The following is a 27,677-nucleotide window of genomic DNA, read 5'->3' on the forward strand; positions in this document are numbered from 1 at the left end:
GAAGTCACCGTGATTGGGACAAAATTCAGGCATTGGCAGGGCTGTGCTCCCCCCAAAGGCTCTAAGGAGGGTCCATTCCTTGCCTCTGGCAGCTTCTGGTGGCTGCCAAAGTTCCTCGGCTTGCGGCTGCCCCACTCCAGACCCCGCCCCACGGTCACAAGGCTTCTCCTCTGTGTGTCCAGTCTCCATCGGCTTCCCTTTATAAGGATGCATGTGACCAGCCCACGTGATAACCCAGCGTAGTCCCATCTTGAGACCCACAAAGGAGTTGCTTCTGCAAGCCCTTCCCACCACACAGGCCACATCACAGTTTTGGGGGCTGGGGCCTGAAATCTGCGGGGGCATATCCAGGCCACTACACAGGGGGAGGCTGCCGGCTGGAGAGATGGGCGCACATGGTTCAGAGGTGTCTTCCCACCTGTCCCAAAGTGGGCCTGGGTCTCAGGAAGTTGCATGCACAGTGGGACAAGAAGGAAGAGCCAAATTGCTCTTTGACGCACAGAGGCCTCCACGGAGGGGGGCCTGAGTAGGAAAATACAGACACAGGGAGCCCAGGCAAATTTGTTTCAGATAAACAGTGAATAATTTTTTAAAATTTATTTTTATTTATTTATTTTTAAAGATTTTATTTATTCATTTGAGAGAGACAGAGACAGAGCACAAGCAGGGGAGATGCAGAGGGAGAGGAAGAAGCAGACTCCCTGCTGAGCAGGGAGCCCGACATGCGGCATTCGATCCCAGGACTCTGGGATCATGACCGGCGCCGAAGGCAGACACTTAACCATCTGAGCCCCCCAGGCACCTTGTGAATAATTTCTTAATATAAATATGTCACATACAGTATTCACCCAGAAAAAGTATTTATTCTTTATTGGGATTCGAACCTGACTGTGTATTTTGTCTGCAACTCTACCTTAGGAAACCAGGTGTTTCCTGATGCTCTCCTGGCCCCCCACATGGACTACTGTTGCTGGGGGGAGACCTGGTGACCTGCAATGTCTGCCCCAGGAAGCTGTCCTTATAGGCTTGGCCCAGTTAGGATTGGGGTCAAATCAAAGAAAAGTGTCAGCCTGGGACAGGGTAGGAGTGAACAGCAGCCCCACTGGGGTGGAAGGACTGTGTGGTCCATAATGAGCCCCTCACGCTCCCATCCAGCTGCTGTTGGCAACTCCGGCTCGCTCTGGGAACCCTGGTCACTCAGATACCACAGGTGGGGAGACATCAGGGCATCCTGCCCACCAGAGGTCTGTGTGTGGGGCCCCTGTGCTGGCCCCCCAGGTGGGTGCGTTTCTGGGATGGGGTCACGAATGCTTCCAGGTTCACAGACTCCTGGGAGGGTGTGGAGACAGAGGTAGGAGCACTTCCTCATTCCCACCAGAGTCTGAGGCAGAGGAGGGTCCTGGCCGTGGTCCGGCACAGGGTTTCCGGGGAGGGTCTCAGCACTTTGGGGCCCGTTCTGGGGTGAGGTGATGAAGGCAGGGCTGGGAAGTTCTACGCACCTGGATCTGAAGTTTGGCAGGGTTCTGGGTCTCGCTGCGCCCCTGGCGCCAGGCTCAGAGTGGGGCCCATGGGCGGCCAGGGAACCTGGGGCCTCAGCCTGGTGGGGTGCAGAATCTCTGGGCACCCACCGGAGGGCAGCACACCTCCCCAGGCATTTCCCTCCTGCCGTCCAGCCCTGGGGGGCTCCCCTGTCCAGCACTTTCCAGCTGGGGGGGTAGGCCCCAGGTTTCCCTGCATCTGCCCACACTCAGAGGGCAGGGCTGCTGGGGGCCAGTGGGCCTGGCCACACCTCGGGCTTGGACGCCGGGTGGGGGGGTGCCGCCTCTCACAAGGGGAGGGCCGGGGAGGGCACCAGCACAACCTCCTGTGCGACGCCCGGGCCATCGGTTCTCGTAGATGCACACATCGTCATCCCACATCTCGGGGCCCCTGGAGAGCCCCATGTATAAGAGAGAGCCGTCATGACAGAGAAAAGGCCTTGGTATTGCCGAGCACACCATTTTGATCTCTAGGGCCTTCTAGAAGGTTCTTCGGTGCCTGGGCTGAACTTTGAGAGCTGCTGACATCAGCAGCAGTGCTGCTCACTGTGTGTGGCTCACGGAGCCACAGCAAACCCGCGCTCACAAGTGCAGCCCGCTGCCTCCCCTGCCATCTCTGGCTGTCAGCCCCGCGTGCTCCCTGGAGCTTGGGTATGGCTGCAGGGGTGAGGCGGAGGGCAAGCTTGGGGTACAGAGGGAGCTGGGGGGCCCTCCTTTGGTCCAGTGGTGGGTGGGCCCTTTCCCACGGCAGGCGGGGGGCAGCTGAGCTGGGTAGGGGGCAGAGTGTCAGCTTGGGGAGCCCCGAGGGCAGCTGGATGGGGCCGTGGGTGTGGGGGGGGCTCGACAACCTCAGGGCTGGGGGCCCCAGCTGGGACACAGGTCAGCACTCACGGAGGGTTTGTGTGCCTGGGCTACGGAGGAGGATGTGGAGGCCCAGGGAGGTACCCTGCCTGCCAGCCACCCTGCTGGCTCGGGCCCAGGCTCTGTGAGGCAGCACCTGAAGCCAGGGCCTTGGGGCCAGGGGCTACCACTCTGCTGGGCTCTGAATAATTTTTTTTAAAAGATTTTATTTATTTCTTTGTCAGAGAGAGAGGGAACACAAGCAGGGGAGGGGCAGAGGCTGAGCAGGAAGAAGCAGGCTTCCCGCCAAGCAGGGAGCCCAATGTGGGACTCGATCCCGGGACCCTGGGATCATGACCTGAGCCAAAGGCAGACGCTCAAGGACTGAGCCCCCCAGGCGCCCCTGGGCTGTGAATAATTTAAAGCAGGAGCCACCAGGACCCAGTTGGCAGCTTCACTGTTCACTTTGGGTGCCTCTGAAAAATTCATGAGTCCTCGAGCCTGCGGGGTCCTGCTGAGCTGGCCAAATCGGATCTGTCTCCTGCCCTTGTCTGCTCAGGGCTCCTGGTGCCCTCCCCTCGAAGCAGAAAACATCTTCTCGTTCCCCCCACCCCAGGGTCCAGGGTGGCCCTGGCAGGGACAGTTCTGTGTCTGAACAGTAGTTTTAGGCCCCAGCAATGGGGTTTTGGGGTTTCTCACAAGGGAGTGAGCAGCAGTGGGTGCATCTCCGAGTGGGACATGGGTATGCCAGATCACATCTGTGCATCTCAGATGTGTACCCAGTGTAGACTCTGTGCACCTGTGTGAGCGTGATCTGGTTGTGGAACTCTGCACATCTCTGTGGGGCGTGGGGAGAACTTGGTGGGGAATCCTGGCACTCTTGGGAGCTGGTGCAGTGAATGAATGCATGCATATGTGTACAAGTGGTTGTAGGCGTGTGTGCATGTGCACGCATGTGTGCACGTGTGTGCGTGTCCACTTGGATACGTGTTTGTGCATGCTCAAGAGAGGGCACACGCACATGCACATATGTGCATGAGTGTGTGCATGCATGCGCACTTGACCGCACGTCACAGCCCTCCCTGCCCTGCCGGCTGGCTGCCAGCGCCAGAGCTGAGCCCTGAGAAGCATCTGAGATCGGCTGGATCCAGGCTGTGCTGGGCACTTTCTCTGTCCTGTGGCCTTGCAGGCAGAAGCTGGCTGGGGCAGCTGGACCGTCAGGGGTATGATCTCTGCTGGGGTGAGTCAGTGGGGGATGGAGAATGGTGTCAGTAAGAGATGCAGCTGTCTCCTTCCTGGCTTTACTTGCTGCCCCCAGTGTCTCACTGTGGGGTCATCTGGGGAGGACGTGGAAGCGGGGGCAGCCTTGAGTCAAGAACAGCTCAGACACGGGCTTGGGGCCTGGGGCCCGGCCGCTGTGACTGCCAACATGGAGGCCCAATCAGCCTCATCACACTACGGTCTGGGCCTGGACGGTGGGCTGAGTGGGGGCCCCAGGCAGGGGTGGGGCAGGTGAGAGAGCGCCCAGGTTCTGCTTCTCCTGTGTCCACCTTGGGCAGAGTGGGTGGACCTGGAGAGGTCAGTGGAGCAAGGGCCAAATCACTCCCTGGGCTGTCTCTCTGAAGACACTTGGTGAAGTGGGTGCTCCCAGCTCTGGGTAGGAAGGGAGCTTTGCGCCCGCAGGCTCCATGGAAGGGGCATGGGGGGCTGTGGGCTGGGCTTGTGCCATCCCCGCGTGCCTCATGGGCCCGGTGGGATGCCTGGGGTCTGGTGACTGCCAGCCGCCCTTTGAAGCCTCGCCGGTCAAGCAGGCTGGGGCCCCTGGGTTCCAGGGCTCAGCCACCTGGAAAGTGGAGGGCATCGCTGAACCAAAGCGGGGGCTGGAGGACGCACAGAGGCATGGGAGAGGTGGAGAAGAGGAGCTGTGCCCCTGAATCCCATGGTGGGCAGTGGTAACATTTCCCCTTTCACCTCCTGGTCTGTGAGCAAAGCTGATGCCCCCCAGAGTGGGCGGGGCCTGGACGGCAGCTCTGCACACCTGCAGGGCTGAGGCTCTCTTGGAGGGGTGCTCCTGGGACGTCGGCTGCCTTTGACGCTCTCTTCTCCTTGTGTTTACTCTGAGCATCTCCCAACACCCAGGCTCTTCATCTTGGTTGAGGAAAGCAGTGCATATTGGAAATGCGACGCACTCAGAGCCAGCCCTGGAATGGATTCATTTATTTTTACTTTAATGCTTATATAATGCTTGTTCATGCTAGGCATTGTCTAACTGCTTCACAAACTTTAACTCATTGCACTGTTGTAAGAACCCTGTGATGTATGTATTATTATTTCCCCCCCATTTACAGGCTAAGAAGTCGTGGTACAGAGAGGTTCAGCAACCTGCCTAAAGCCACATGTGTGAATTAAGGCTATAAACTGTGAAATATAGCAAAGACTCCATTGTTCTGTCATGGGATAAAAGTAGTGTTTTGTCGGCAAGCTAGAACATGACGACCTGGAAGGTGCAGGGCTACTGTGTTGAACTCTGATGATGAGCTGGTGATGAGCCTGACTTGCTGCGTCTTTGCCGATCGTGGACCTTCACACAGATACTTGCTGGCCCAAAGCCCTTTGGGGTGGGGGTTTGCCCTCCTTCCCAATATTCCAGATTCCTGCCTCCTTTCCCATGAAAATTCTCATCCCTTGGCTTGAGTATTGTTAGGAGCTTTAGGGAGAAAAACCCATGTATTTGCACTAGTTCACACTAAGGTGTGGATGGCTAACTTACAGAACAATTTGCATTTTAAGAGAAGACCTTGTCAACCTAGATCATGGTGTCCTCAGCACCACTGACATGTTGGGGTAGAGAATTCTCTGCCGTGGGGGTGGGCGGGCTTTCCTGTGCACTACAGCAGGCCTCCACCCACTAAGTGCCAGAAGCACCTGCCCTAGTCACGACAACCAAAGATAGCTCTAGACATTACCTGACAGAGCTGCCCCTAGGTGAGAGCGCCTGGCCTACATGGATCCCCTTTCTGTGGGTGGGACGCCAGGAAGGGAGAGGCTCAGCATGTCTGAGCTGGGGGGATGGACAGATTCTTCTCTTCAACTGCAACCTGTGTGTGGGGGTCTGTAGAACGTGAAGGAAGAGGGTTAAGTGGCAGGCTGGGATTGCTGGGGCACCTTCCTGACCTCCCCTGGACACCACTCCGAGCTGGATGCTGCTTGGGACGTTTTGCAGCTCTACTCTGTTCGGTGCCCCGGCAGCCCCAAGGTGGGAGCTTTTTCTCTCCACTTGGCCAGTGAGGAGCCCGGAGCTCTGCTCAAGGTCTCAGAGCTCAGACGAGCTCGCAGGTCATCTCAGGGCTGTGCTCTGCAGCAGCAACACCCTGCCTTCAGTGAGGCTGTGGGATGGAGCCTGGTGTTTGCTGGCAGGGTGGTTCATCAGGGGCCAGCCGGAGAGCCCTCCGTGTTGGCTGAGGACTCCAGCTCTGTCTGGGCTGATGTGTCCCTGGTCTGCTGGCCAGAGAGTCCAGGCTTTCTGTCCCATCCCCTTAGCTTAGCATGTGGTGACCTTGTCCTGGGTGAGGGGGTGGCTGGGGGACTCTGACAGCCCATGGGCCCTGCCCCAGGTTGGACAGCTCTGTCCAAACCCTACTGGACATCTGGCCAAGCAAGCAAGGCACTTAAATGAGCCTGGGCCAGCAGTGGGCGGGCAGCCAGGACCCAGATGCTGACAGCCTGTGTGTGGGCAGGCAGCTGACCGCTCTGCTGGCAGTCTCCGTGGCACTGAGTTCCAGCTGCCCATGCCCTCCCATGGACTGCCCCTGCAACCCCTGAGCCCCACAAGCCCCAGACCGGTCATCGAGGGCACATCCTGGTGGAGGCTCCAAGCGATATCTAGTCCTAGAACAAAGTGACTGTCATTCAAGGAATGTTGAAGAGCAGCTCTGTGGGCTGGTCTGGGGCTGTGAGTGTGCAAGGGTGTGAGTGTGTGCACGAGGGTGTGAGTGTGTGCACAAGGGTGTGAGTGTGTGCATGGGGCTGTAAGTGTGTGCACAGGGCTGAGGGTGTGTGCACAGGGCTGAGGGTGTGTGCACGAGGGTGTGAGTGTGTGCACAGGGCTGTGAGTGTGTGCACGGGGCTGAGAGTGTGTGCACGGGGCTGAGGGTGTGTGCACGAGGGTGTGAGTGTGTGCATGGGGCTGTGAGTGTGTGCACGGGGCTGAGTGTCTGCACCGCCTGTCCAGTGGAGGGATGAACAGGAGGCAAGCAAACACACAACAGTTTCAGAACTCACTGTGGAACCAGGACTGAGAAGGGGGGCAGGCATCCACTTCAGGGAAGACCCGTAAGCCTGGCCTCTCTGAGAAGACGCACAGAGACCGTGTGCTAGTGGAGGGAACAGAATTCCTGGCACAGGAAACAGTACACACAGAGAATCCTTCGCTGGCTTGAGGGTCCCTGAGGCTGTCATGTGCCTGGGGTGGGGGGATGGGAGGTGAGGGGTGGGGGGCGTTGGGGCGGAGCAGTGGGGGTGCACAGGTGGGGTGGTCTGAGAGCTGCAGGGCTGGATTACAGAGGTGAAGAAAGCATCGGGATATTGTCAAAGTGCCACAGGGGCGTTGACGGGTACAGACCCTCAGAGGGGCCTGGGTCACACCTGCCATCCCAGTGCATGAGCGTGGACCTGTCTGTCCCTTGCATTTTATCTGCCACAGAACAGGGGCAGTTGTCATAGGTTTTTCTTTTGCCCAGAGGTGTGGAGAGGGGAGTCGGGGGTGCCTTCTAAATGCACAACCTCCCAAACACCGCCCTTGCGTGTTCCTAGAGGCTGGACAGTGGGGTGCAGGGGATGTGGGTGGCAGTGGCAGAGGCCGAGCAGGGGGTTCCCTCCAAGGCCCAGAATCTACACGTTGGCTTCCACCCTCCTGGATGCATCCAGGACCACGGGTTCTCTGCAGCCCATCTCCACCTCATGGGCAGCCATGGACTCCTAGTGCCAAGGTATTATCTGTAGCTGATAAATACCCATCAGCTCCTTTATGTGATTGGTTGGTTTGCCGGGGGCTGGGGAAGCTTGTTCAGAGCTCTAATCCTTGAAAAAAAACTATAAATTAAATTTTTATTGACTTTAGTATAAGATGTTTAAAAAAAATCAATGCTTTCATATTAAATCTTTTCCTTACAGCCTTGCTCCCCCATGAACTGGATAAATTCAGCCCTTCCTCCTCCTAATAACGGAAAATTCCCTGGAGGGGAGGGTTAGGACTTTTTGTCTGGGTAGGCACTTCCTGTTGTCCAAATTACAAAATTAAGACAACAACAGCCCTGACCCAGGTTAGGGGATTGAGAGTTTGTCTCTTCTCATTTCCCCAAATGAAGTCTTATTTCTCAGGCTGGTGGAATGTTCCCTCTGGCCTCCGCCAGGGTCATCTGTTTTCCTGAGGCCATCATGATTGGGGAAAGAGCTTGCTCATTTTCTGCAGGGAGGAGGTGGGTGCTGGTGAAACAGGAAGGTTTGGTTTTCAGTGTCGCCCCTCAGTGTCCCCATGGTCACTGGCCCAGGGAACTCGAGTGTGGCTGAACACCTGGACGTCAATAACTTCTATGTGACAGCAGGATGTCCACACAATGTCTGGCCAGGGCTGCACGAGGCAGGCTCTGTAAGCAGGTGTCAGAGCTACCCCCACCCCTGCCTGGGAATGGCCAAGGCAGTGTCACTGCTGGCGTCCCTCAGCCAGGGCAAGCAGCCAGCGGAAACCCGTTTCTTCTGGGCGCACTTGCCATGCATCCTGGTATCTTCCCTGTGGGACCCACCATTCTATGTTGTCTGTGAGACTAGGGTCATGACCCCCCAGGGCTGCATCCCAGGAAAGGCCCAGCCCACTCTCGGCCCTGTACCTCTGTGGCAAGAGGGAAAAATCCAAATGTGCTGCAATTTGCAATCCACCACCAGCAGCTGTGGTATCTTCTGACCACACACTGTGGATCGTGTGCCAGGCTCCAGGGGACACGACAGTGGACAGGGGAGCCAGGCGGGGCAGTGGGTCCTAGCCCTGTGTGGTGAGTTCCCTGATGGGAAGGAAAGATGCAGGAGCACTTTGGGGGGCTCTGTGAGAGCTCTGAGTTGGCCTTGCGTGAGACAGCAACAGTGGCCAGGCTAGTTTCTCAGCTCAATAGTCCGATCTCGGCTGCTTAGTGCAGCCATTGATGCGGGGGTGGAAGGAGGAACCAAGAGGAGAGGCCAGGAGCAGCGTGCTGGGCCTGGGGGCTCTGGGGAGAGTGGCCAGTGCTGAAAGGACAGCACCCAGCTGGTCAGCCCCGCGTCCAGGGGAAAGGGTCTCCCCAGACTGGAGAGGGGTGCTGTGTGCGTCTGGATTTTTCCACTCCTCTTTTCTGGATCCCGTCAGTTCAGTCTTGGCAAAGATGGCTTGAGCCTGAAAGCTTTCCCATCTATTTTTAAATAAATGAAATTCCTGTCTCTTGCATGGAATTCACCCCAACTGAGCATTTTCAATGAACTGCTTCTCTGGGTTGCAGGGGTGGAGGGCACTGTTGACCAGGTTGCTGACAATAGGGCAGTGGTGTGCGTGGCACAAAATTGAAATCATACACGTTCAGTGAGCCAGTGCACTGAAAGGACATACATCCTAAACAGAGGAAACCAAGATTTTCAAGCCTTGGTATGGGAGTCATCTGCCAGAACCTCTGGGAGATGTGTCAGACCTTTCTGGGGTCTGCTGTTTGAGACAAGAGAACAGAGGGCTTGGGGATGCAAAGCTGTACCTGCATCCCTAGCAGGCTCCCCTCCTCCCTGGCCAGCGGTGTTCCCGCGGGAGGGGTCTCCCCCAGGAGACTGAAGGCAACCAGCCTCTCCTTGATGTCTCGGAATGCCAGAGAGCCTGGACGTTGCTCCCATCTCAGGGCTCATATGTGTGCAAAAATGATACCTGGGAATTGCTCCTCCTCCCTCTGTAAACCAACCCTACCCACAGGCCCACTCCACTCTCACATCAAGCCCTGAGAAGGGGCTCCCCCAGGAGGGGCCATGCCCAGCTTTGGTGGCACCCCATAGTCTGGGGCTCCCTCTTAACAGGACGAGGGATCACGAGGGCTGCTCAGAGGCCAATGAGTGGAGAGAGCCAGCATGGGTAGCCTCTCTCTTTTTGTGATGTAGGTGGTCATGCCCCTCCCCTTGAACTGACCAGGTGGGCTGCCCCTTCCTCAGCTTGGCTCAGCGGTGGTGCACACACTCGAGAAAACTGCAGCCCTTTGGGGGCACATTGGCTGAATGCTGGGTAGCTAAGGACCAGGCACTGAGGCAGGGCAGTGGGAGTCACGAGCGTGGCCCCTGCGCCGTACCTGTGTGCACAGGTGTATGTGGGCCATACCTGGCACTCCATCCCCAACATTCTAGATGACTTTCAAATTAGACCATTCTGTTTTCTGTTGGATATGGAAGAAAAGGCCATATGGCCTCCAGCTTGGGAACTGAAAGGGCAAACCACACAGCTGATCTGGTGCCACGGAGAGTGCTGTTTTATGAACCAAGTTACTGGTGAGGACAGTGCCAGCTACTAAACAGGGCCTACCTTCGTGGACCCCACAGTGCTGGGCAAGGGCGGGAAGAGGCTGGATGTGGTCAGGAGAGGCACCTGCAGCCCGCACCATCCAAGGTGTGCAGAGGGAGGCTTCAGCAAGTAGGGGCATGGTGGATGGTCAGTGTGGAGTGCACAGGGGCCTCTCGGTGGCTGGGGAATGGGTCCTTTGGCTTCCCAGAAGAAGGTTCCAGAAGGGCACCCCCCCAACCATGGCTCCCTGGCTAGGGGAGGCAACCTCTGCCTACTCCCCGTCAAGAGGACAGCCTGCCATCTCTGTCCAGAACCTGCCTCCTCCCTCCCTCCTCGGTCCTGGACTATGGCACTGGTGTCCCCCCTGGCCTCAGGCCTTTGTCTTGCCCTGGGGCCCACACTCCCAGGTCCTTTCGGGGGTCTGCAAAAGAAAGTCCAGGCCCCTTGGGGTGAGTCTTTCCGGTCTCACCTCTGGCCACCTCTGCCCCTTTCCCTGCTGCAGAGGCCTCTGCAAACCCTCCCTTTCTCCTGCTCCTCCCATCCAGGACTCCTCCCAGGTCCAGTTCAGGCCACCTCTTAGGAAGTCTCCCCAGATGCCTCCCTCTACAGTCAGGGGACCAGGGTCTAGGAGGTGCTCATACCTGGCCCACTTAGAGGCCAACGCATTAAGGTCCTAGTGGGCTGAGCCTTAGCGGAAGGTCTAGCAAAGGGCCGGTGCCCATCCCTCCGTTCTGCTTCTAGGCGTCCAGTCCAGGGGTCCAGCTGGTAGGAATCCAGCTGGGGCCAGGCGCTGGCAGGGCTTTGGGATCCAAGGGAGAGCTGGGGACCGCTCAGGCAGTGCTCTTACCTGACCAGGGGATGACCAAGCGGCCGGATTCCCTGGTTAGGGCACATGGGGCCGCGGGGAGCGGGGCCCGCCCGGCCCAGATGGCCAGACGCCCGGAATAGTCAGTCGGGTCCTCATCTGCTGTCTCCCGGGTCCCCTCCCCTCCCCTCCCCTCCCGCGGCCCGCGCGGCGGCGTCGCAGGGGTTAACGGGGGCGGGGCGAGGCGGCGGGCGGAGCCAGGTGGCCGCAGCGTCCCCGCGCGCGGCCCGGGCCGCAGGAGCGCGGAGCCGCCGCCGCTGCCGCCTTGGCCATGCGGCTCCCGGGCCGGGGGCCTGGGCTCGGGCCCGCGCCGCCCCCTGCGCGCCTCGCCCGCTGAGCCCGCGCCCGCCGGGGCGCCGCCCGGCACCATGGTGCAGAAGTCGCGCAACGGCGGCGTGTACCCCGGCCCGAGCGGGGAGAAGAAGCTCAAGGTGGGCTTCGTGGGGTTGGACCCCGGAGCGCCCGACTCCACCCGGGACGGCGCCCTGCTCATCGCCGGCTCCGAGGCCCCCAAGCGCGGCAGCATCCTGAGCAAACCGCGCGCGGGAGGCGCGGGCTCCGGGAAGCCCCCCAAGCGCAACGCCTTCTACCGCAAGCTGCAGAATTTCCTGTACAATGTGCTAGAGCGGCCGCGCGGCTGGGCGTTCATCTACCACGCCTACGTGTGAGTGCCCACCGCCGGCGGCCGCGCGGGGGGCGCAGGGGCTGCGGGGCACGGCCGGGGCAGTCGGCGCTGGCGGCCCCCGGCGCGCGGCTGCGGGCGGCGAGGGTCCCTGTGCGCCCGAGAGCCCGCGTCGGTTAGGCTGGCGCCCGGGTCTGAGCCTGGCGGACGGTGTTCCCTGGCTAAAGCAAAGGGCTGAGATGCGCGTGCGGATCGGAAGGAGTTCTGGGGTCCGGGCGTCCAGGCCGGGGTGGGGGCGCCATTCCCCTACCAGCAGCGGCCTGGTCGGGTTGCATCAGCCCCTCCCCCGCAGGATGGGGGGATGTGCGGCGCCCCAGCCTCCCCTCCTCGGCCTGAGGCCCCTCCCCACGGACGCTGCGCTGAACAAAGGGCCAGCCGGGAGGGAGGGTGGCGCTGCCAGTCCTGCCACTGCATCTGGACCCCTCGAGGCCCCCTTCTGGGCTGGGCTCCCCCCAGGAAGGGGGCAAGGGGTGGGGGCGGGGCTAGCTTACCCGGCCTCAACCCCCAAGCCGCTCACTCTCCACCTAGGGCGAGCTTCTGGGTTGCTGAAATGGGGGTGGGGGGGTGTTCTACTAGTATTACTTCCCTCCCCCAGCCCAGGGCTCGGGCTTGTTGCCTGTCTTGCCCACCTGCCTGCGCTCCTCCCCGGCCCAGCCTGCATCCCCCAGTCTCCCCTCCACCCAGCCCAGCCCTGACCCCTCTGCTGTGCGAGCTGGAGCAGCAGGGATATGCCTCAGGCACTGTGCACATCCTGGGCTCTGGAACCCCTCCTTGGTGGATGGATGCCCAGAGGGTCCTGAGCTGGCCAGCCCTGGCCCTGTGCAGGGAGCTCCTGGCCCCCTGGGCAGCTGCAGTGGCCTCAGGCCGGCATTGTGTGCACCTGAATGTTGGTGGGGGCCGTGTTGGGGCAGGAGTTGCTGCTCATGCGGCCTGTACATGGCAGGCACTCTCCCTCCCATCCCAGCTAGATTGGGCCCGGACTCGGCCATTTTGTATGAAAGAGGCATTTTGGGATGGGAGTGAGGAACGGATTCTGGGAAACCATCTCCAACCCTGTGCCCCCCTGGGATGAGGGGGTGTGTGCCTGTGGACCTGTGAGTGTGTGCTCTGGACAGACCCTCCATGGGATGGGGGAGAAGACCCCAGGGGGGAAATGCCCAGCTGCTGGAGGGGAGGGTGTCCTGGGGGGAGACCACAGCCCTGGCAGGTGACTTGGACACTGTCTCCAGCCCCAAAACTTAGCCACCGTGGGAGGCAGGGCCTTCCCTAGCACCATGAGCATCCCCCCTGCCCCAGCCCCAGTGGGGCGACTCGCCCCCTTCCCATGTAGGTGGGCTCAGGCGTGATGTTCATCCTTGGAAGAGCCCTGTGTCTCCTCACCAATTGCCCTCCTGTCACCACCTCTCTCCCCTCCTGCTGGGACCAGCTCTGGTCATCCAGGTCCCGCCCCGACCTCTGGTATGCGGTCAGAGCCCACCCCACACCCCACAGCAGCCAGGTGCCCCTCTCTGGCCTGGGTATGGCTGCTAGAAGGTCTGCTGTGCTTTGGCCCCACATGTCCCTGGCTGGCAGGACATCCTAGGGTCCCCGTCATGTGGCCCCGTCTCCAGCCCCGAGTGGCTTCTCCTGCCTGGGCCTGAAGTGGCCAGCCCCTCTGTGCCTCCCGCCTCCTTGGAGCTGCAGCATCCGGAAAGGGACACAGCTCGGGAGGGAAGGCTGGGTCAGGTTGCTGCTCCCATGTGTGTGTGCGCGTGTGTCCGTGTGTCCGTATGTCCGTGAGCCAGGACAGGCAGGCTTGTAGCAGGTGGGGGCCCTCCGGCCTGCTCAGCCCCTTCCCGGCTTCCACACTGAGGGCACGGGCTGCCTTGAGCTCCCTTGCCCCAGCTCACTGGCAGGGGGACCCTTCCTGGGGAGTGGAGGAGGCAGGAGGGCAGTGAAGTCTAGTCTCAGAATCTGCAGGCCCCAGTCTTTGCTCAGGAGAGTGGGCACAGCTGCTCCTTGCCCCCAGGCCTTGTGGAGTTGGGCCGTGTGGGGTAGCCGCTCTCCCAGGGCAGGCCCACTGGACTCCCACCGAACAGTTACACGTCTGCTGCCAGTGTTGCTCATCACCCATCCCCCAGGGCATGGAATTCTCCACTGTCCCGATGCCCCACCCCAAATCAGGACACCTTCACTGCCCTGCTGCTTGTCTTCCGCCTGAGAATGTGGCAACCCTAGGATCCCCTTGCCCAGTGTGGACTGGCTCGTGTCTGTGCATCGTCTAGTTTGCTGGATTCATTAACCAAACCAACTTCAAGGCCCTCTTCCCTGTCTGGCGCTGGGCCTCCCTGGGCCTGAGGAAGCCTGTGGAGGGCAGGGACCAGGCCTTCTCCATCTGCCTTGGCTGGAAGGGGGTCCTCAGGGCTAGGGCAGCACTGAGCCCTCCTAGGCCACCGTTCTGCTGCTTTTGCCACCAAAGTCTGGCTTCTGGGAGATGGATGGGTGCCCCAGTGGATCCTGGGGGGCAGTGGCTCTCAGGCAGGGAGGGAGGCGGCTGCCTTGTGGTTCCCCGTCCACCCTCTGGAAGGGGCTTTCTCCGAACTCCTACCACGGCCGTCACTCCTTCCTGGTGTGAGCATCTGGAGACAGGAGCCTCCCCTGAGTCAGGAGGGATCCTACGCTTGCCAAAGTGTGGGGCTGCCTGGGCAGAAACAGCTTGGACCCGCCCCTCCCAGCGTTGAGGCCCCTGGAGGGTCCCTTGCTCTGCCTGGGTGGGCAGACCCTGTCCTAGGTAATGGTTCACCCCAATTTGGGTGGGGAGCCCAGGCTGCACATGGATCCAGGGGGCGGCTGGGGCCCTGGGTGGGAGGGCACACACCCATGTTGTCAGCACTGGGTGGGGCCCTGCATTGAGGAGCTGGGCCGTGTGGGGTGGGGAGGGGTCCAACTCAGCTCTAGGCAGCCCTGCAGACCCTCCTCCCCACTGCCTGCCCCCCACACCTCGGGCCAGAGTCTCAGGCTTGAGGGTCTGTGCACCCGGAGAGTGGGGGCGTCTGTGTGTAGGAGGGTCTTCTGTGTATAAGATCTAGAGTTTTCATGAGTTTCTCGGAGGGCATGTGAGCCTAGGCCGCCCTGGCAGGGATGTGGTCCAGGCAGGTGGGGCTTGCAGGCCTGCTCTGGGCAAGTCCACGGAGGATCCTTTGGGAGCCTGGATCGGGTGTGACCCCCACGCTTGAGGGGAGCCGGACAGTTACTCCTTCAAGAGGATCCCTCCGCGTGGTTTCTCTGTGGCTGAAGGTGGGAATGTGCCTGTTGTGTGCTGGTCTCAGATGTATCTCCAGGAGCCTGAGAGAGGCCTGTTTTCATTGGAAACTGAAGCCGGGCAAGGTTGAGTCAGCTCCAGAGCTGTCCCACTCAAGCTGAAAGGAATCTCCGCCTTGGAGATGAGAGTTTTGGGGTGCAGATTGCTTGACCTTTCCAACATCTGAAAGCCACTTTGAGTTGTCAGGATGAAACTGGGTTTTAAAATGGGCCGGGTGGCAAATGCTGAGGATGGCTGAGCTTGTGGAGGCTGGGCTCAACGTGCGGCTCACTTTTTGTGCGTTGTTTTCTCTTGGGCTGGGCCACCAAGCCCTCTCTGTCCTCAGACGGCACCTGCTTTGGGGTCTATGCTAGGGGCTGCTGCGCCTGGCGTGGTCTCCTGCTACGCCGCAGCAGGCTGGGGTCCAGGGCCTTGGGGCCTGCTGCGGTCCCTTGCGGGGGGACCTTGGCTAACCCAAGTGGGGTCACACTCTTGGCTTGCACAGGCCACCTGCTGTCCCCTCTTGCTTGTCTGCTGCCGGTGGGCCTCCCGGGGGGCAGGTGGAGCCTCTGCCCTCAGCCTTGGCCCTGAGTGTTGGCCACTCTGTTCCTTGGTCTGACCGCATTTGAGGGTCGAGTGTGGCCCAGGGAGGCAGCTGGGGTCCTTCTGCTGACAGAGCATTCTGTTTCCAGAAGGAGGCTGGAGTCTGCGTGGCTGTGTTTTCAACTGCTTTCAAGTCGCGACCTCTCTCCATCCTTGGGGAGAGAGTATCCCCGAGAGTCGGAGAACCTTATGGAAATTTCCCCAAAGGTGGGAACGCCGGGAGAGTTGTGGTTTCCAGGGAAACCGGGGCTGACCAGACATCCTCGTTGGCCTGGAGACCTCAGGCCTCCTTGCAGGATTTCTTACCCTCACCAAGTAGTTTAAAGCGAGATCAGACCCTGACGATACAGTCCCGTCTAACGTCCACTGTGTCCACTGTGTCCACTGTCGCGCTGTGGAGTCCCCCACGCACCTGTCTCTGCAGGCCGGTAGGGTCGGCGGGAAGCTCAGTACCCAACAGCTTCCCAGGTCGGAGCGGAAGGAATCTCGGTTTTATCAGACGTCTGTACAAGTCAAATATTCCAATTCCAAAGACTCGGAGGGAGTTGGCCAGCGATGTGGGCACGGCTGTGCGTCGGGGACCCTTGGACCCCAGATGCCACCATGATGTGGTGGGAGGCCCAGCCCCGTGTCTGACAAGACTTAAGGCCCAGCATGTCTTCGAAGGAGCGGCTTACGTCCAGTCGTGGATGGAGTGCGTCTTGAGGGTATTTCACAGCTTGTTTAGTTTATATGTTAACCCACAGGCCTTGGTTAATCTCTCTGTTCCTGCCTGTCCAGGACGCAGGCCCCGTGCCTCTGTGCGTGGCCATCACTCAGCAGATACCCTGGGTCCCTGCCGGGGAGAGCCACGGGGCTAGCCTTGAGGAGTGGGCTCTCTAGCTGTCCCGTGGAAGGAACAGGGTCCAGAGGACTGAGCTCCTTGGGGGCATTTCATGGAAGAAACCAGCAGCAGGGTCTTGGGTTTGGGGAGGGCAGGCCCTCAGGGTAGAACCTCTGTACAGGACGGTGGGAGGGCATGCAGCATGTGTTCTGTGGCCTCTGAGAATCCACAGGAGGTTGGACAGGCAGGTGGGGCCAGGGGCCAGGCCTGGGGTTCAGGCCCTGTCCTGTTCAAAGGCTCAGGACCGTGGGTGGGCCCTGGGCTGGACGCCTTGGAGAGGCGAAGCTTAGGAGGGACGTTGGTTCCTGACTTCTGGTTATTGGAGACTGTGCCCAGATACCCCGAATGTGCCTCCTGTTAAATATTCTTGGGTACAAATGTAGGATCGTTCCTGGATGGACATTGCTGGGTGCATGTGTTAAGAACAGACATCCCCATGTTAACCCCACAGGGGTCACCCTGTCTCAATTTCCACTGCTTGTTAGGCGTGTCACTTAAGTGGCTCACTATTTGTGGCTTGATGTTATCTGGAGATGGTTTGGAGGGCGTGTTTGGGTGAAGGACGGATAGTGGTGGGGACCCCTGGCTCTGGGTTAGCCTGACTGGGCTCCTGCCTCCACCGACGCCCCCAGACCTTGGACCCCAAGTTTCCTTGTCTGTAACGTGGGCTAATAATGCTGTGTTTACTTTCTGCGAGTCATTGACTGGATGCTCGGTGTGTGACGCTCCCAAAGCTCGTGGCCGTTGCTCTTAGGTCTCCATGGCTTGGTTTAGCAGAACAAAAAGCCTTACCTAGCATAGAGACTGGACAGCCAGGCGGATGGAGGTTGGCCCGTCTGGACAGCTCCCGCCCCTCAGCCCAGCCGTGGCAAGCCCACAGTCCCAATGGCCAGTGGCTGGGCCTGGATCAAGAGGTTTGTGGCTGCTGGTAATGAGGCCGCACACTTAGATGTGGGGCCCCATCTGAGGCTTCAGACGTTTGCTTGTGTGTTTGTCCCGGGGGACTGGCCATTTTCCTGAAGGAATTTGCTTGCTCTGCAGCTGCCTGGGTATCGGGACACGCCTTCTGTTCACGGCTGAAAGGCGCACATTCCCAGCATCCTGAGCCTCCAAACACCGAGGCAGGAGCGTTTTTGGCTTGACAAGCAGCTCTGCAGGCAGGTTGTACTGATGGGGTCCCTGAGGACCGCTGGCCTCTGCCTGGGTGTCCTGACCAGCCCCCACTGTCCTTGGCTGAGTCGTGTGGGGACCTCAGTCCACGCAGGCCTCAAGGTGGAGCCCACCCCCGGCTGCCCTGTCCGCAGAGCGTGGGAGCCGCCTCCAGGCTGCTTTCTCCTGCAAAAGGGCTGGAGCTCAGCTGTGCTTTCTGACAGCGATGTGCTGGCAGCTCCAGCCGCCTCTTACCACGGCTCCGGGTTTGTGGCGATGCCCCGGCCACCGTGGGCGGAGGAAGCGTGTCTTCCTGCTGGGGCTGCGTGGCACTGGTCCACCTGCCCAGCAAAGCCGGAGCCGCTCAGTTGACCCCGAGGTGGAAAGAAAAGGGTCGTGCAGACCTGAAGTTGTCCCCAGAGAACAGCGTCTTCTGTGTTGGGGGAGGGTTTTGAACAAAGCACTTGTTCTGGAAATGACTCAGTTTTGTGCCTTGCCCCTGGGCCCCACACTCTGCAGGGGTCATGCATCCCACTGACCCCCGCTGCGGTGGTACAGCAGTGGACCCCGAAATGAGCTTGCTGTCCCTGATTAGTTCCTGTGGAGGTGGGTGCGTGTAGGAGAGGGTCAGTGGCGGACGTGACTTTGCCTAAAGCCTGTCTCTTCCTTATGTGAATTTAAAAAGCTGTGGCGAGGGGTGCCTGGGTGGCTCAGTTGGTCAACGTCTGGCTCTTGGTCTCAGCTCAGGTCTCGATCTCGGTCATGAGTTCAAGTCGCACGTTGGGCTCCACGCCGGGTGTGAAGTCTACTTAGCAAAGCTCATGGCCAGAGTCGGAGGGGAGGTGGTCCTGGGGTTGTTCAGCAAGTGGACTGGTCTGGAGTTGGGCAGAGGGAGGGCTAGAGTTTCTGTTGTTTGAAGCCAGTCTAGATCATGCCTTTAATTCATCCAGAAGGACAGGGCTGTAGAGCCTGGGACGACAGTGCCCTTGGATTGGGAGCACTCTGGCTGAGCTGGGACCTGCATTCCAAAGGCTCTGCCAGATCCAGGGCCTCCCAGGGGCACCCGGAATGTCAACATTTCCAGAAGAATAAGGTGCTTCTAAAATGATTTGCTCTAAGTATGTTTGCATGGCTTTCTCTGCAGGAGTCTGGCTGAGCGTGCCAGGATGGGTCCTTGTTGGGAGCCCATGGGGATGAGGCTGGGGACTCATTGTAGGGACGGAGGGCCCGGCATGGTCACCGACAGGCACCCTCTGCAGGTCTGAGTGCTGATTAGGGAACCACTTGTCAGCCCTGCTGTGCACCCAGCCTCACCCATTCCTGGTGGAGGGCGGGGAAGTTGGTCCCCGTAGGGCAGGGATGCAGGTCTCTGTGTGGGGCTGAAGCTAATGTTTCCTCCTCCTTCCTGGGCCCTGGTTAGTGAGGGTCTTGGTCATGGGGGTGGTCAGGTCTTGGAAAGGGGGTCTTCTAGCCTTTCCTTGAGTCTCGGACGATAGGAACAGGATTGTTCGCAGGTGCTCCACACACCTGCTGTCAGTCAGCCCCCAGATGCTGAGGTCAGGGTCCATCATGGACCCAAGGCCACTTGAAGACACGTGGGGCAGCTGGGATTCAGGCCTAGCAGGTACTTCTCCAGCAGCCCCCATATATGGCATGGAGACTTCTGCTTTTGGGGGGGTGACCTGCCCGTGGAGGGGTCTGGCTCCTCCCCAGCCACCAGCTGCCCACAACCTTGGTCCCACTGCTTAGCATCTGAGGTTGGCTGAGGAGAGGAGATCCTGGGGAGGGCAGGCCCTGCCCTCTGGCGGCTCTGTGCAGAAGCCGTGAGGGTTGGGGCCACCGCTGCTTCTCTCGGGGGAACTGGGGATGGGTGTGTTACAGGCCAGCCCAGAGTCTGACCTCGTCTGCAGGATGTGCTCCAGAGCTGAGCGTTACTAGGCTGTACCCGTTACCCGGCTTGAATAAAATTAGGTTTCTAATTCTTTTGGATTACTTGGAATAATTTTGTAACTGTACAGAAAGTCCTAATGGGAGTCATTAGGAACAGCGTCCCCAGATATCCCTCCATCATCTGTGATGGCGGCAGGTTGGCAGCTCGCAGTGAACCTGGCCGCAGAGCATCCTCCTAGATTGCTCCTGGCCATGTCCGGAGTGCCGCCATCCCCCGCCCAGCCCGCTCCCTCCCTTAGGTCTCATCTGGTTTGCTTTTTCATTCCACGGAACTCGACAGTTTAGAACGCCTGAGTTTGCTTTTTTATTCAGGCTTGAAAAATATATTTGAAGGGTTCATAGGAGGAAAAGGCCAGTTTCTCCTGGGACCCCAGGCTGGTGTGGGGGGGAGGTGGGGAAAAGCTTTGGGAAGCCCAGAGAGAAGCCGGTTCAGCAGAAGTAGGTATGGAAGTGGGAGGAGCTGTCTCTGGCTGGTAGGCCTGGCTGGGTCCATGGGAGTTTAGAAGTGTGTTGAGCCACAGAGAGAGAGCCTCAGTGAGCCTCCCACAGGAGGGCAGAGCCTGACCCAGCTGTTTTTCATGGGGCAGAGCAGGGAAGTGGGAGCATTTTGGAGCTTAGGTCCCAGGTGGGCCTGGGAGGCCCCAGGCAGGTGAGGCAGGAGAGGGTGCTGGCCATGGTTCTGAATGTGAGTCCGCGGGCCTGGCTCCTCAGGGACACTGGACGAGGCCCCCGGAGCTGGCTGGCGCTGGGAAGGGGCTGGGTGGCCAGCATAGGTACTGCAGCCCCTGCCCTGGACTGCTCGCTTCCGTCTCCAGATTTAGCCGCTGGTGCTTCCGGGGTTCTTTCCTCCCAGTTGGCATTCTTGCCGGCGTATCCAAGAGGGTCCTCTCTGATGTGTGTGGTTTAATTAGCTGAAAGCCGAATGAATATGGCATGTCCCGAAATCAGGTGCTTCATTGCGGGCAGCCCTATCTGAGCCCAGACAGCGCTGCCCGATCTGAGCGAGGGGCATCAGCAGCTTCTGAAAGAAACACTTGGGGATGGTGCTTTATCTTCTCTGATGACAAAAATAATACACACCCATTGTAGGAAGTTGGGGAGATGCTGACAAACACAGGAAGAACATTTGTCTCCCTGATTTATTTTCAAGCATCTGTGCCCATCTAGGCATTTTTTAAACAAGATAGAATGCAGACTTCTATCATCCTTTTCCATGTTAGAGACGTATTGTGGAATTTCCCCATGGAATTAGATGTGTGTGTTTGGCGAGTTGTTGGGCTTTGTCTCTGAGAAGAGCTCCTCAGAGGGGAGGTGACAAGGGTCCCGTCCTGACTCCCCTCACCTTGTGCCCTTGCTGGCTTGCAGCTTGGGAGGAGACAGTGCTGTGGGCTCTGGCCTGGAGAGTGGACCCCAAGCCCATGCCTGGTGGCCATCCAGGGGGAGGACTGGCCCAGGAGGAGCTGTGTTAAAAAGAGGTCCACCTGGGGGTGAGCTCTCTGTCGCTGGCCGGGGGCGTGTGAGTGGAGTCCAGGAAAACGCTCACTGGGATGTTTTTAGGGGACCATGTGCCGGAGCTGTGGGCCCTGGGAGCATGCGGACGGGTCCAGCCCAGGAGCCAGCTGGAGGGTCTTCAGGAAGAGTCTGGGGGAGACTGACACTGGGGGCATTGGGCCTGGCTGTCCCATCAACCTCAGAGGGCAGCAGGGTGGGGAGGCCAGGGTGCGAGGGGCCCTTGATCAGGGGCATCACGTTGGGGTGGCCTGAGCACCTGAATGGGTTCCTGGGCACGTGAAGGGAACGTGGGATGCTGTTCTGTGGGGTGTGGTCCTCCTGACCGCCCTGTTGAGCACTTGGCCCCCAAGAGCTAATGTCTCCTCTGCAGATGGCAGGTTCTGCTAATTGTGTCCGGACCCCGGAGCTCACAGCACACTGTGCCGCCTCAGGGGGCCCCTCCTCACCCTGCTCCTGCACCAGGCTCCCCTGTGATTGTGCAGACGCACTGTCCTTCCCCAGTCCTCTGCCGTTCTTTGTGGGGCATGGCCTTGTGTTTCGTGAGCTGCATCAGCCCCAGTGTGGGTTCACGTGTGGCCAGGCTCCCCAGAGAGGGCCACGCCCCTCCTGGTCTCAGGAGCCCCATGCTCTGCCTTCAGAAGCCCTCTGGGTCCCTCTGGGACACGGGCCTCCTGTCCACGGGCCCCTTGACCCCTTGCTCCTGTCCTTTTCAGCGGTGTTTGGAGACAGCGCGGCATGCACCATTGAGCCTTGTCTGAGTGGGGCTGTGGGCCGCTCTCCAGCCGGATCGACCTCAGGGGAGCTGTCTTGGTCGTCATGTGTCAGGATGCCTGCCCCACCCCTGTGTGTGGGTTCTGTGTAGTTGGGGGCCAGCTGAGCAGGGGAGGAGCTGAATGGACCCCTGCTTGGAGGGTACCAGCATAGCAGGGCTGGGCAGCCTGTCAGAAACCTGGGGACAAGGAAGAGGCAGCCTTATGAGGGATGTGCAAGCAGAAAAGAGCTTCAGGCAGTAAGAACAGTGTGTGCAAAGGCCCTGGGGCAGGAAGCTGGCTTGGGGAAGCTGAGAAATAGACAAGAGGGGAGCAAAGTGCACTTCCTATGGTCTTGGTGGGGGCCTGGGGGCCTTGAGAACTTGGGCTTCTGATGGGTGAATGGCTAGGGAGACATGCAGGACTCCTGACCTGCATAGCTCCCTGTCCTGAGAGAGCCCATGGCCAAAGTCTCAGAGGGACACTGGCCATCCTGGGGTCACTGGCCAGTGGGGGGCATCAAGGAGTCCCTGAGAGCACCTTCCTGCCGTGGGTGTTAGGAGAGGGAGGGGCATTAGTGTGAAAGGCCTGGCTGAGGAGTGGCCCTGGGGGCCAGTTGTGGGAGGGGCTGGAGTGGGGTGGGGGTGGGGTACAGGCAGGCCAAGGTGGGGGCCTTGGTGCCGAGCCAGAGGCTGGATCTTCCGAGGGGCTGGGGCTTTCTGGGTTGTGGCTTGCCAGGCACGAGGCATGTATTGAGCACTTGCTGTATGTGAGGCACGGTCCCAAGTGTTCACTTGGCACCTCCCCACGGCCTTCGGCTGAGGTGGGTGCTCCCGAGAAGCTTCCATCCTCGGATTAACAGGCTCAGGTGGGAGGCCGGGCTAGCCTAGGGGGTCTGGGGGGGTACCCCCACGGGTGAGCCTTGGCTCCAGAAGAGGATCTCGGGAGGGTGGCCTCCTCCTCTGTCCAACCCTGGCGGGATCTCACAGTGAGATCCCTCACGTCTGGTTTAGGCCTGGAGCGGCCGTCAGCAGTCCAGCTCTCCGTCACTCCTGGGGATTGGAAGTGGCAGTGGGTCCGGGAGGCAGAGCAGTTTATTAGGGGCGAAATTAGATTCCAGGTCCTAATGGGTGAGGCGGGCAGGAGGCTCCCGGGGGCCGGGCGGCGAGTCTGGACTGGAGGGCCTGCTGTGGCCTCACGCTGGCTGATGCTCACTCAGCCTGAGCCCCGCTGGGCTTCTGGGCCACACAGCCCCCAGGGAGGCACAGACGTACTGTAGTTTCTGCAGGGGAGAGGGTGCTCAGGCTCTGTGCAGTGAGCTGCTCCTGGGCCTCTATTCTCCCACCTTACAGATGGGAGAGAGCATGTTCTGTCTTTAGTCATGTGCCTGGCACATAGTAGCCTTGCTGTGAATGCTAGCCGGGGGGGGCGGGGCGCTTGATGTCAGAGACCCTTCCCCATCTTCCAGAGAGCAGCCGGTCAGGGCTGGGGGCAGTGGTGTGCTGACGGCCTTCTCCCATCCCTGCTGTGAACTCTTAAATGTTTATTTCATTACATATGGAAATGAGATTAATAGCCCCGGCCATCCCCTGCCTTAGTCTTTGGGGACAGCAAAGGTGTCCAAGGTGTGGGCCCAGCCACAGGGGCTTTTGTCCTGCCTCTGCTGAGGCACCCTCCCTGTGACCTCAGGAATGAGGTGGCAGAGGCTCTGCCCTATTTTTCCAGAAAGTAAATATTCTGTGCTGTCAGATGGGGCGAGGGTGTGGGAGGGGCAGACGGAAGCAGAAGAGTGTCTCCCTGGAGGTGGGGGCCGCCCCCCTCTCAAGTGCAGGGGCAGGCAGAACACACATGTGCACACACCTGCTCGGTGCGCCCCACGACCGGCCGACCTGCACGTCTCCACCGCCCTCTGTCCCTCGTCCCTCCCGTCAGCTCCTGTCTGCTCTGGGCCCCGCCCTGTGCTGGCGCCCCATGCCTCAGAATCCCAGCACTCAGACTCCTGCCCGGCCTCTCTGCTCGGAGCTCAGGCTGTGGCTCAGGTCCCTCTTGACGTCTGGCTGAGGTCTCTCCTGCTGCTGGGTGAACACAGTCTGCTTGCCGTGGGCCCCGGGCAGCGCTGGCAGGCACCCAGGCTGGGTGTGCGTCAGACGAGGGCCTTGTGCCAGGCGGCGCTCCCTCTCCAGGTGGCCCCTTTCCTCACTGTTGAGGTGAGCACCGTCTGAGGCCCTTCTCACCACCCCCCCCACCTTGTGCCTCCCATCCTGGCCCCCAGAACCTGGGGCTGGCGACTGGCTGCTGGAGACGCTTGTCTCCTTGGCAACCGCTGCTGGGGATATTCACGGTGATAAGCCTTCTTGGGCTGCAGGCGAACCACCCCATCCTGGCCCTGGGGATGCCTCTGTTCTTTCCCCACATCCCGCACAGTCCCCAGGCTGAGAAGGCCCTGCAGAGAGCAGGCTCGGGGGAGCCTTGCAGCTAAGGGAGGGGGCTCCCAGCCTTGGGGCAGATAGAGCTGCTCGCCTGTCCCTGTCGGGTGGAAGCTGACCAGCATCCTGGGCCCGCAGAGCAAAGATTTCTATCTGAGTTTCTCCTCACTAGCGCGTGGGTCCTCCGTGGCCTGGAGGGGTCAGCACTCTGAGCACATGGCGTGCTTCGAGGGGACCCACGGGGGTGCTGGTGGTGGTCCCTGCGCACACCTCTCCCCACAGCTCCCCCGGGGGCCAGGAGTGGGAAGAAGCGTCCCTTCCTGCCATAGTCGTCAGGAGCAGAGACTGAGGGAAAGGTCTGCGGGAGAGAAGGCAGAAAACATGGCCACTTTCAGATCCCTGAGCATCGGTGGCAGGAAGCTGCAGGTCTGCCCAGGGCCCCACACCTGCAGCCAGGTGACCCCCACGGGCTTCAGTGATTCTCCCCTGTTGCCCTGCAGGAGGGTGGCACCTGTGTCCAAGCTAGTCCCTCCCCCAGGGTCCCCAAGGCTGGACCCACTCAGGTGTCTGCATCACCGAGGACACTGTGCTCGGGCCCCCTACTGGCTTCCCGAGCCTCAGTTTCCCCATGTCTAAGATGGGCATGAGTGTGGATGTCACCGGGGGGCTGGCGGGGGGCCGCGGTCCCCAAGGCACCTGCAGACAGGAAGGTGCCTGGAAATAAACATTCTCCGTTGTTCAGCTCCGTGCGGCTGGGGGTGGGAGACGTCACTGCCGTTCGGAGGCCTTCCTCTCTGGATCTGGGGGGACCTAGTTCTGGGCCTGGAGGCGCGGCTCAGTGGGCCGGAACCCTCTCTCCCTGGGGATCTGCTCATCTTCGCTGTGGCCTCACGCTCTGCCTGCCTCCTCCCCCCGCCTCTTCCCTAGCGTGCACCCCCAGCCTGCCTGCCGTCTGTGGCCGTCTGTTCTAAAACCTCAGAAGCAGGGCAGTTGGGGTCGGCTCCGCTCACCTGGCCAAGCGGGAGTGTTCCCAGTGTCCGGCTTTGGGCTTTTCTTCTCCGGAGTTGTTCCGTGGCTCTGGACCTCCCAGCCATGGCCTGCTGGGCCGGGCAGCCCATCCACAGAGCACAGCCAGGCCATTCCGGAATGTTCCAAGATGCCAGTCAGAGCTGCCCATGGGAAGCAGGGCTGACAGGGCCTTGGGACTTGGGCTTTCGCTTTTTCACTTCAGGGGAACGTTTTCTTACAGCGTGAGTCTGAGCATGGAGTCCGACCTCCCCTGCACGGGTGACAGTGGCATCAGCCTCCCCCTGCCCCATTCTCTCTTCTGGTCAGACTTGCCCTCTGCCGAGTCCCGGAACACGCGTCTTCCCTGTCTCTCGGCCACCCCATGTGCTCTTCCCTTCTCCCCTCTCGGCCCCACCCACTCCTCTTCACCTTCATGGACACCTCCTCAGGGAAGCCTGCCAGATTGTACGTCTGCCCTGGGGTCCCTGCATCTCTGCACTGAGCCAGGCTGGGTTGGGTGCCCTTCCTGCTGTGGGTGGTACGTTCAGCCCCTGCCATTACCCAGGACTCCAGGGTCCTGACCCAGAACCTGGAAGCTCCGCGTCCTCTGTGCCGGGCAGATCCACCCTGCATGGGTGCAACTTCCCCACCGACTGAGTTGGGAGAAAATACCACCAGGCAGAGAATTACAAATATATACATAAAGCACATGGGATATCTGGGCGTTTCTTTCCAGGGCTCACTTAATTGAATAAATTGATGAAAGGAAATTAATTGTGGTTTTGAAATGTGACTGCTTCCTTGCTCGCGTCCGTCTGTGCGGCGGGCTCTGGCTTCTCCTTCATTATCTGTCAGCGCCTCTGCGCCGGAGCTGAGTGTGCGCGGGACCCCCTTCCCAGCCGTGCTCGCAGGGAGGGTCTTCGGGGCGCACGGGGCAGGGCTGCCCGAGGTGCGCCAGGACCCGGCTGAGGCTCAGAGCTGCTGGTGCAGCCTGGCTAGTGCCCCAGCAGGACCCCAGCGGACCGGGTGGGGCCAGGCCCACGTTAGCACCTGAGCAGCCGGGCTTTGGCCGGACCATGCAGCCGCTGCCGCCTGCCACCTGGGAGCCTGGTGGTCTCGACTCCTGGGTGGCGGTAACACCCAGGAGGAGAGTGGTGTGTGGGCCCCTGTCTAGCTCCCCACACCACGTGCTTTGTGCCCCTCAGGAGCCCTGGACCCGGCCCTCGGCCTCGGGCGCTCTGCTCCCCGAGACCCCAGCCTCACACTGTCCCCCTCGGCCGGACGCCCTGGCTGCTGTGTCGGACTGGGCCTTGGCGTCTGTGTTGGCTGCACGGTGCCTTCCAGCTTCCCTTTTCGGGGACTGACGGGCCTTCTGTGCACCCACCCTGGCAGGACCCAGGTCTGGCGCAGGGCCCTGGGAGGGTGTTCGTGCAGCACCATGCTAATTGGAAGACAGGCGTGTTCTGTTCCTGAGCCCACAAAGGGACGACTGTGTGCAAAGGGAAGAAGAAGACACAGACTTAACGAGGGACGTCCTCGGGGCAGCCGGCGCTCCCTCTTTGAGTTCTGGGGACCTTCCCGAGGCTGTTGAGGCGGGGTGCGGCGGGCGTGGTGGCGTGCAGGCTTGGGGAGCGCTGCAGGCGTGGGTGCGGGGCTCGGCCCCCCTGTGTCCCTTTGTGCCGCCGCTGACCGCCCTCTGCCTCGGCCCCAGGTTCCTGCTGGTCTTCTCCTGCCTCGTGCTGTCGGTCTTCTCCACCATCAAGGAGTACGAGAAGAGCTCGGAGGGAGCGCTCTACATCTTGGTGAGCCCCTGGCGGGATGCGCAGCCACGAAGACAGTGGCCGGCGGTCTGTCCCCCAGCCCCTTGCTGTGGAGCCTCTGACCCCCAGACCTACTCCTGCATGAGCCTGGCCTCCCCTGCAGAGGCCCCCGTCCCCTCCCACCCGTGCTCTCCGGGCTCCAGCCTGGTGGAGCCAGGCCTGTCCAGCCTCCCCTGCTGACGTTAGCGAACGAGCTTGAAGTGTCCGCTGGCCCGACGGTCACAGTGCCTCCACCTTCTCCCCTAACACCCAGTCCGCCCTGCTGCCCCTCCCTGTGTCCCTGCAGCGTCTGACAGCCCACCCCAGCCCCACCCCATTCCCACCTGCTCACTAGAGCCTGAAGGCCCAGGTGGCCCCCTCCCCAGGAGGTGTGGGGAGGTGTGGGGTATTCCCTGAGGATGTGGGCGCGGGGCGGGGGCTGAGAAGCTGACAGCAAGTGACAGGCAGGGGCGGGCGCCATGGCAACCACAGTGTAATGTCTTTGTTGCTGTTGGTGACGGAGGGGCTGTAGGAGGAGGCTGATCTTGTCTACAGTGAGCCTCAGAGCAGCCTGCCCTCCCCTGCCTGCCCTGTGCTCTGGCTCGGGGTGTACAGGCCTCAGGGAGGCCACACCCCCTTGCAGTTACCGGGAACCCTTCCTCAGCTTTGACCTCTGTGCCCTGCCCCCGGCTCACAGTGGACGGACCACACCCCCACTAACACCTGCTCACACTGGACAGACCCCCACACTAACACCGGCTCACACAGGGCAGGACCCCCCCTCACACTGGACGGACCCCCCCCACTAACACCTGCTCACCGTGGACGGACCCCCCCC

At 60.5% G+C, this 27,677-nt stretch overlaps 1 protein-coding gene across 19 annotated transcripts in view; it reads left to right on the plus strand.

Annotated features, from left to right (window-relative positions):
• Positions 1-11,069: 11,069 nt before the first annotated feature.
• Positions 11,070-27,677, plus strand: part of KCNQ2 (potassium voltage-gated channel subfamily Q member 2) — a 53,066-nt gene continuing 36,458 nt past the window's right edge. For 8 of the 19 annotated variants that reach the window (XM_073888277.1, XM_073888278.1, XM_073888279.1 and 5 more), the window contains exons 1-2: positions 11,071-11,462; positions 26,752-26,842. In XM_073888277.1, coding sequence (XP_073744378.1) covers positions 11,167-11,462; positions 26,752-26,842 — 387 coding nt within the window. In that variant the 5' untranslated portion in view covers positions 11,071-11,166. Of the gene's footprint in view, positions 11,463-26,751; positions 26,843-27,677 lie in introns of all 19 variants that reach the window. The other 11 variants (XM_073888286.1, XM_073888289.1, XM_073888290.1 and 8 more) reach the window with 4 other exon arrangements.

This window comes from Callorhinus ursinus, unplaced genomic scaffold, assembly GCF_003265705.2.
Source record: "Callorhinus ursinus isolate GAN/ISIS: 27379988/994484 unplaced genomic scaffold, GSC_fseal_2.0 scaffold89, whole genome shotgun sequence".
NCBI lineage: Eukaryota > Metazoa > Chordata > Mammalia > Carnivora > Otariidae > Callorhinus > Callorhinus ursinus.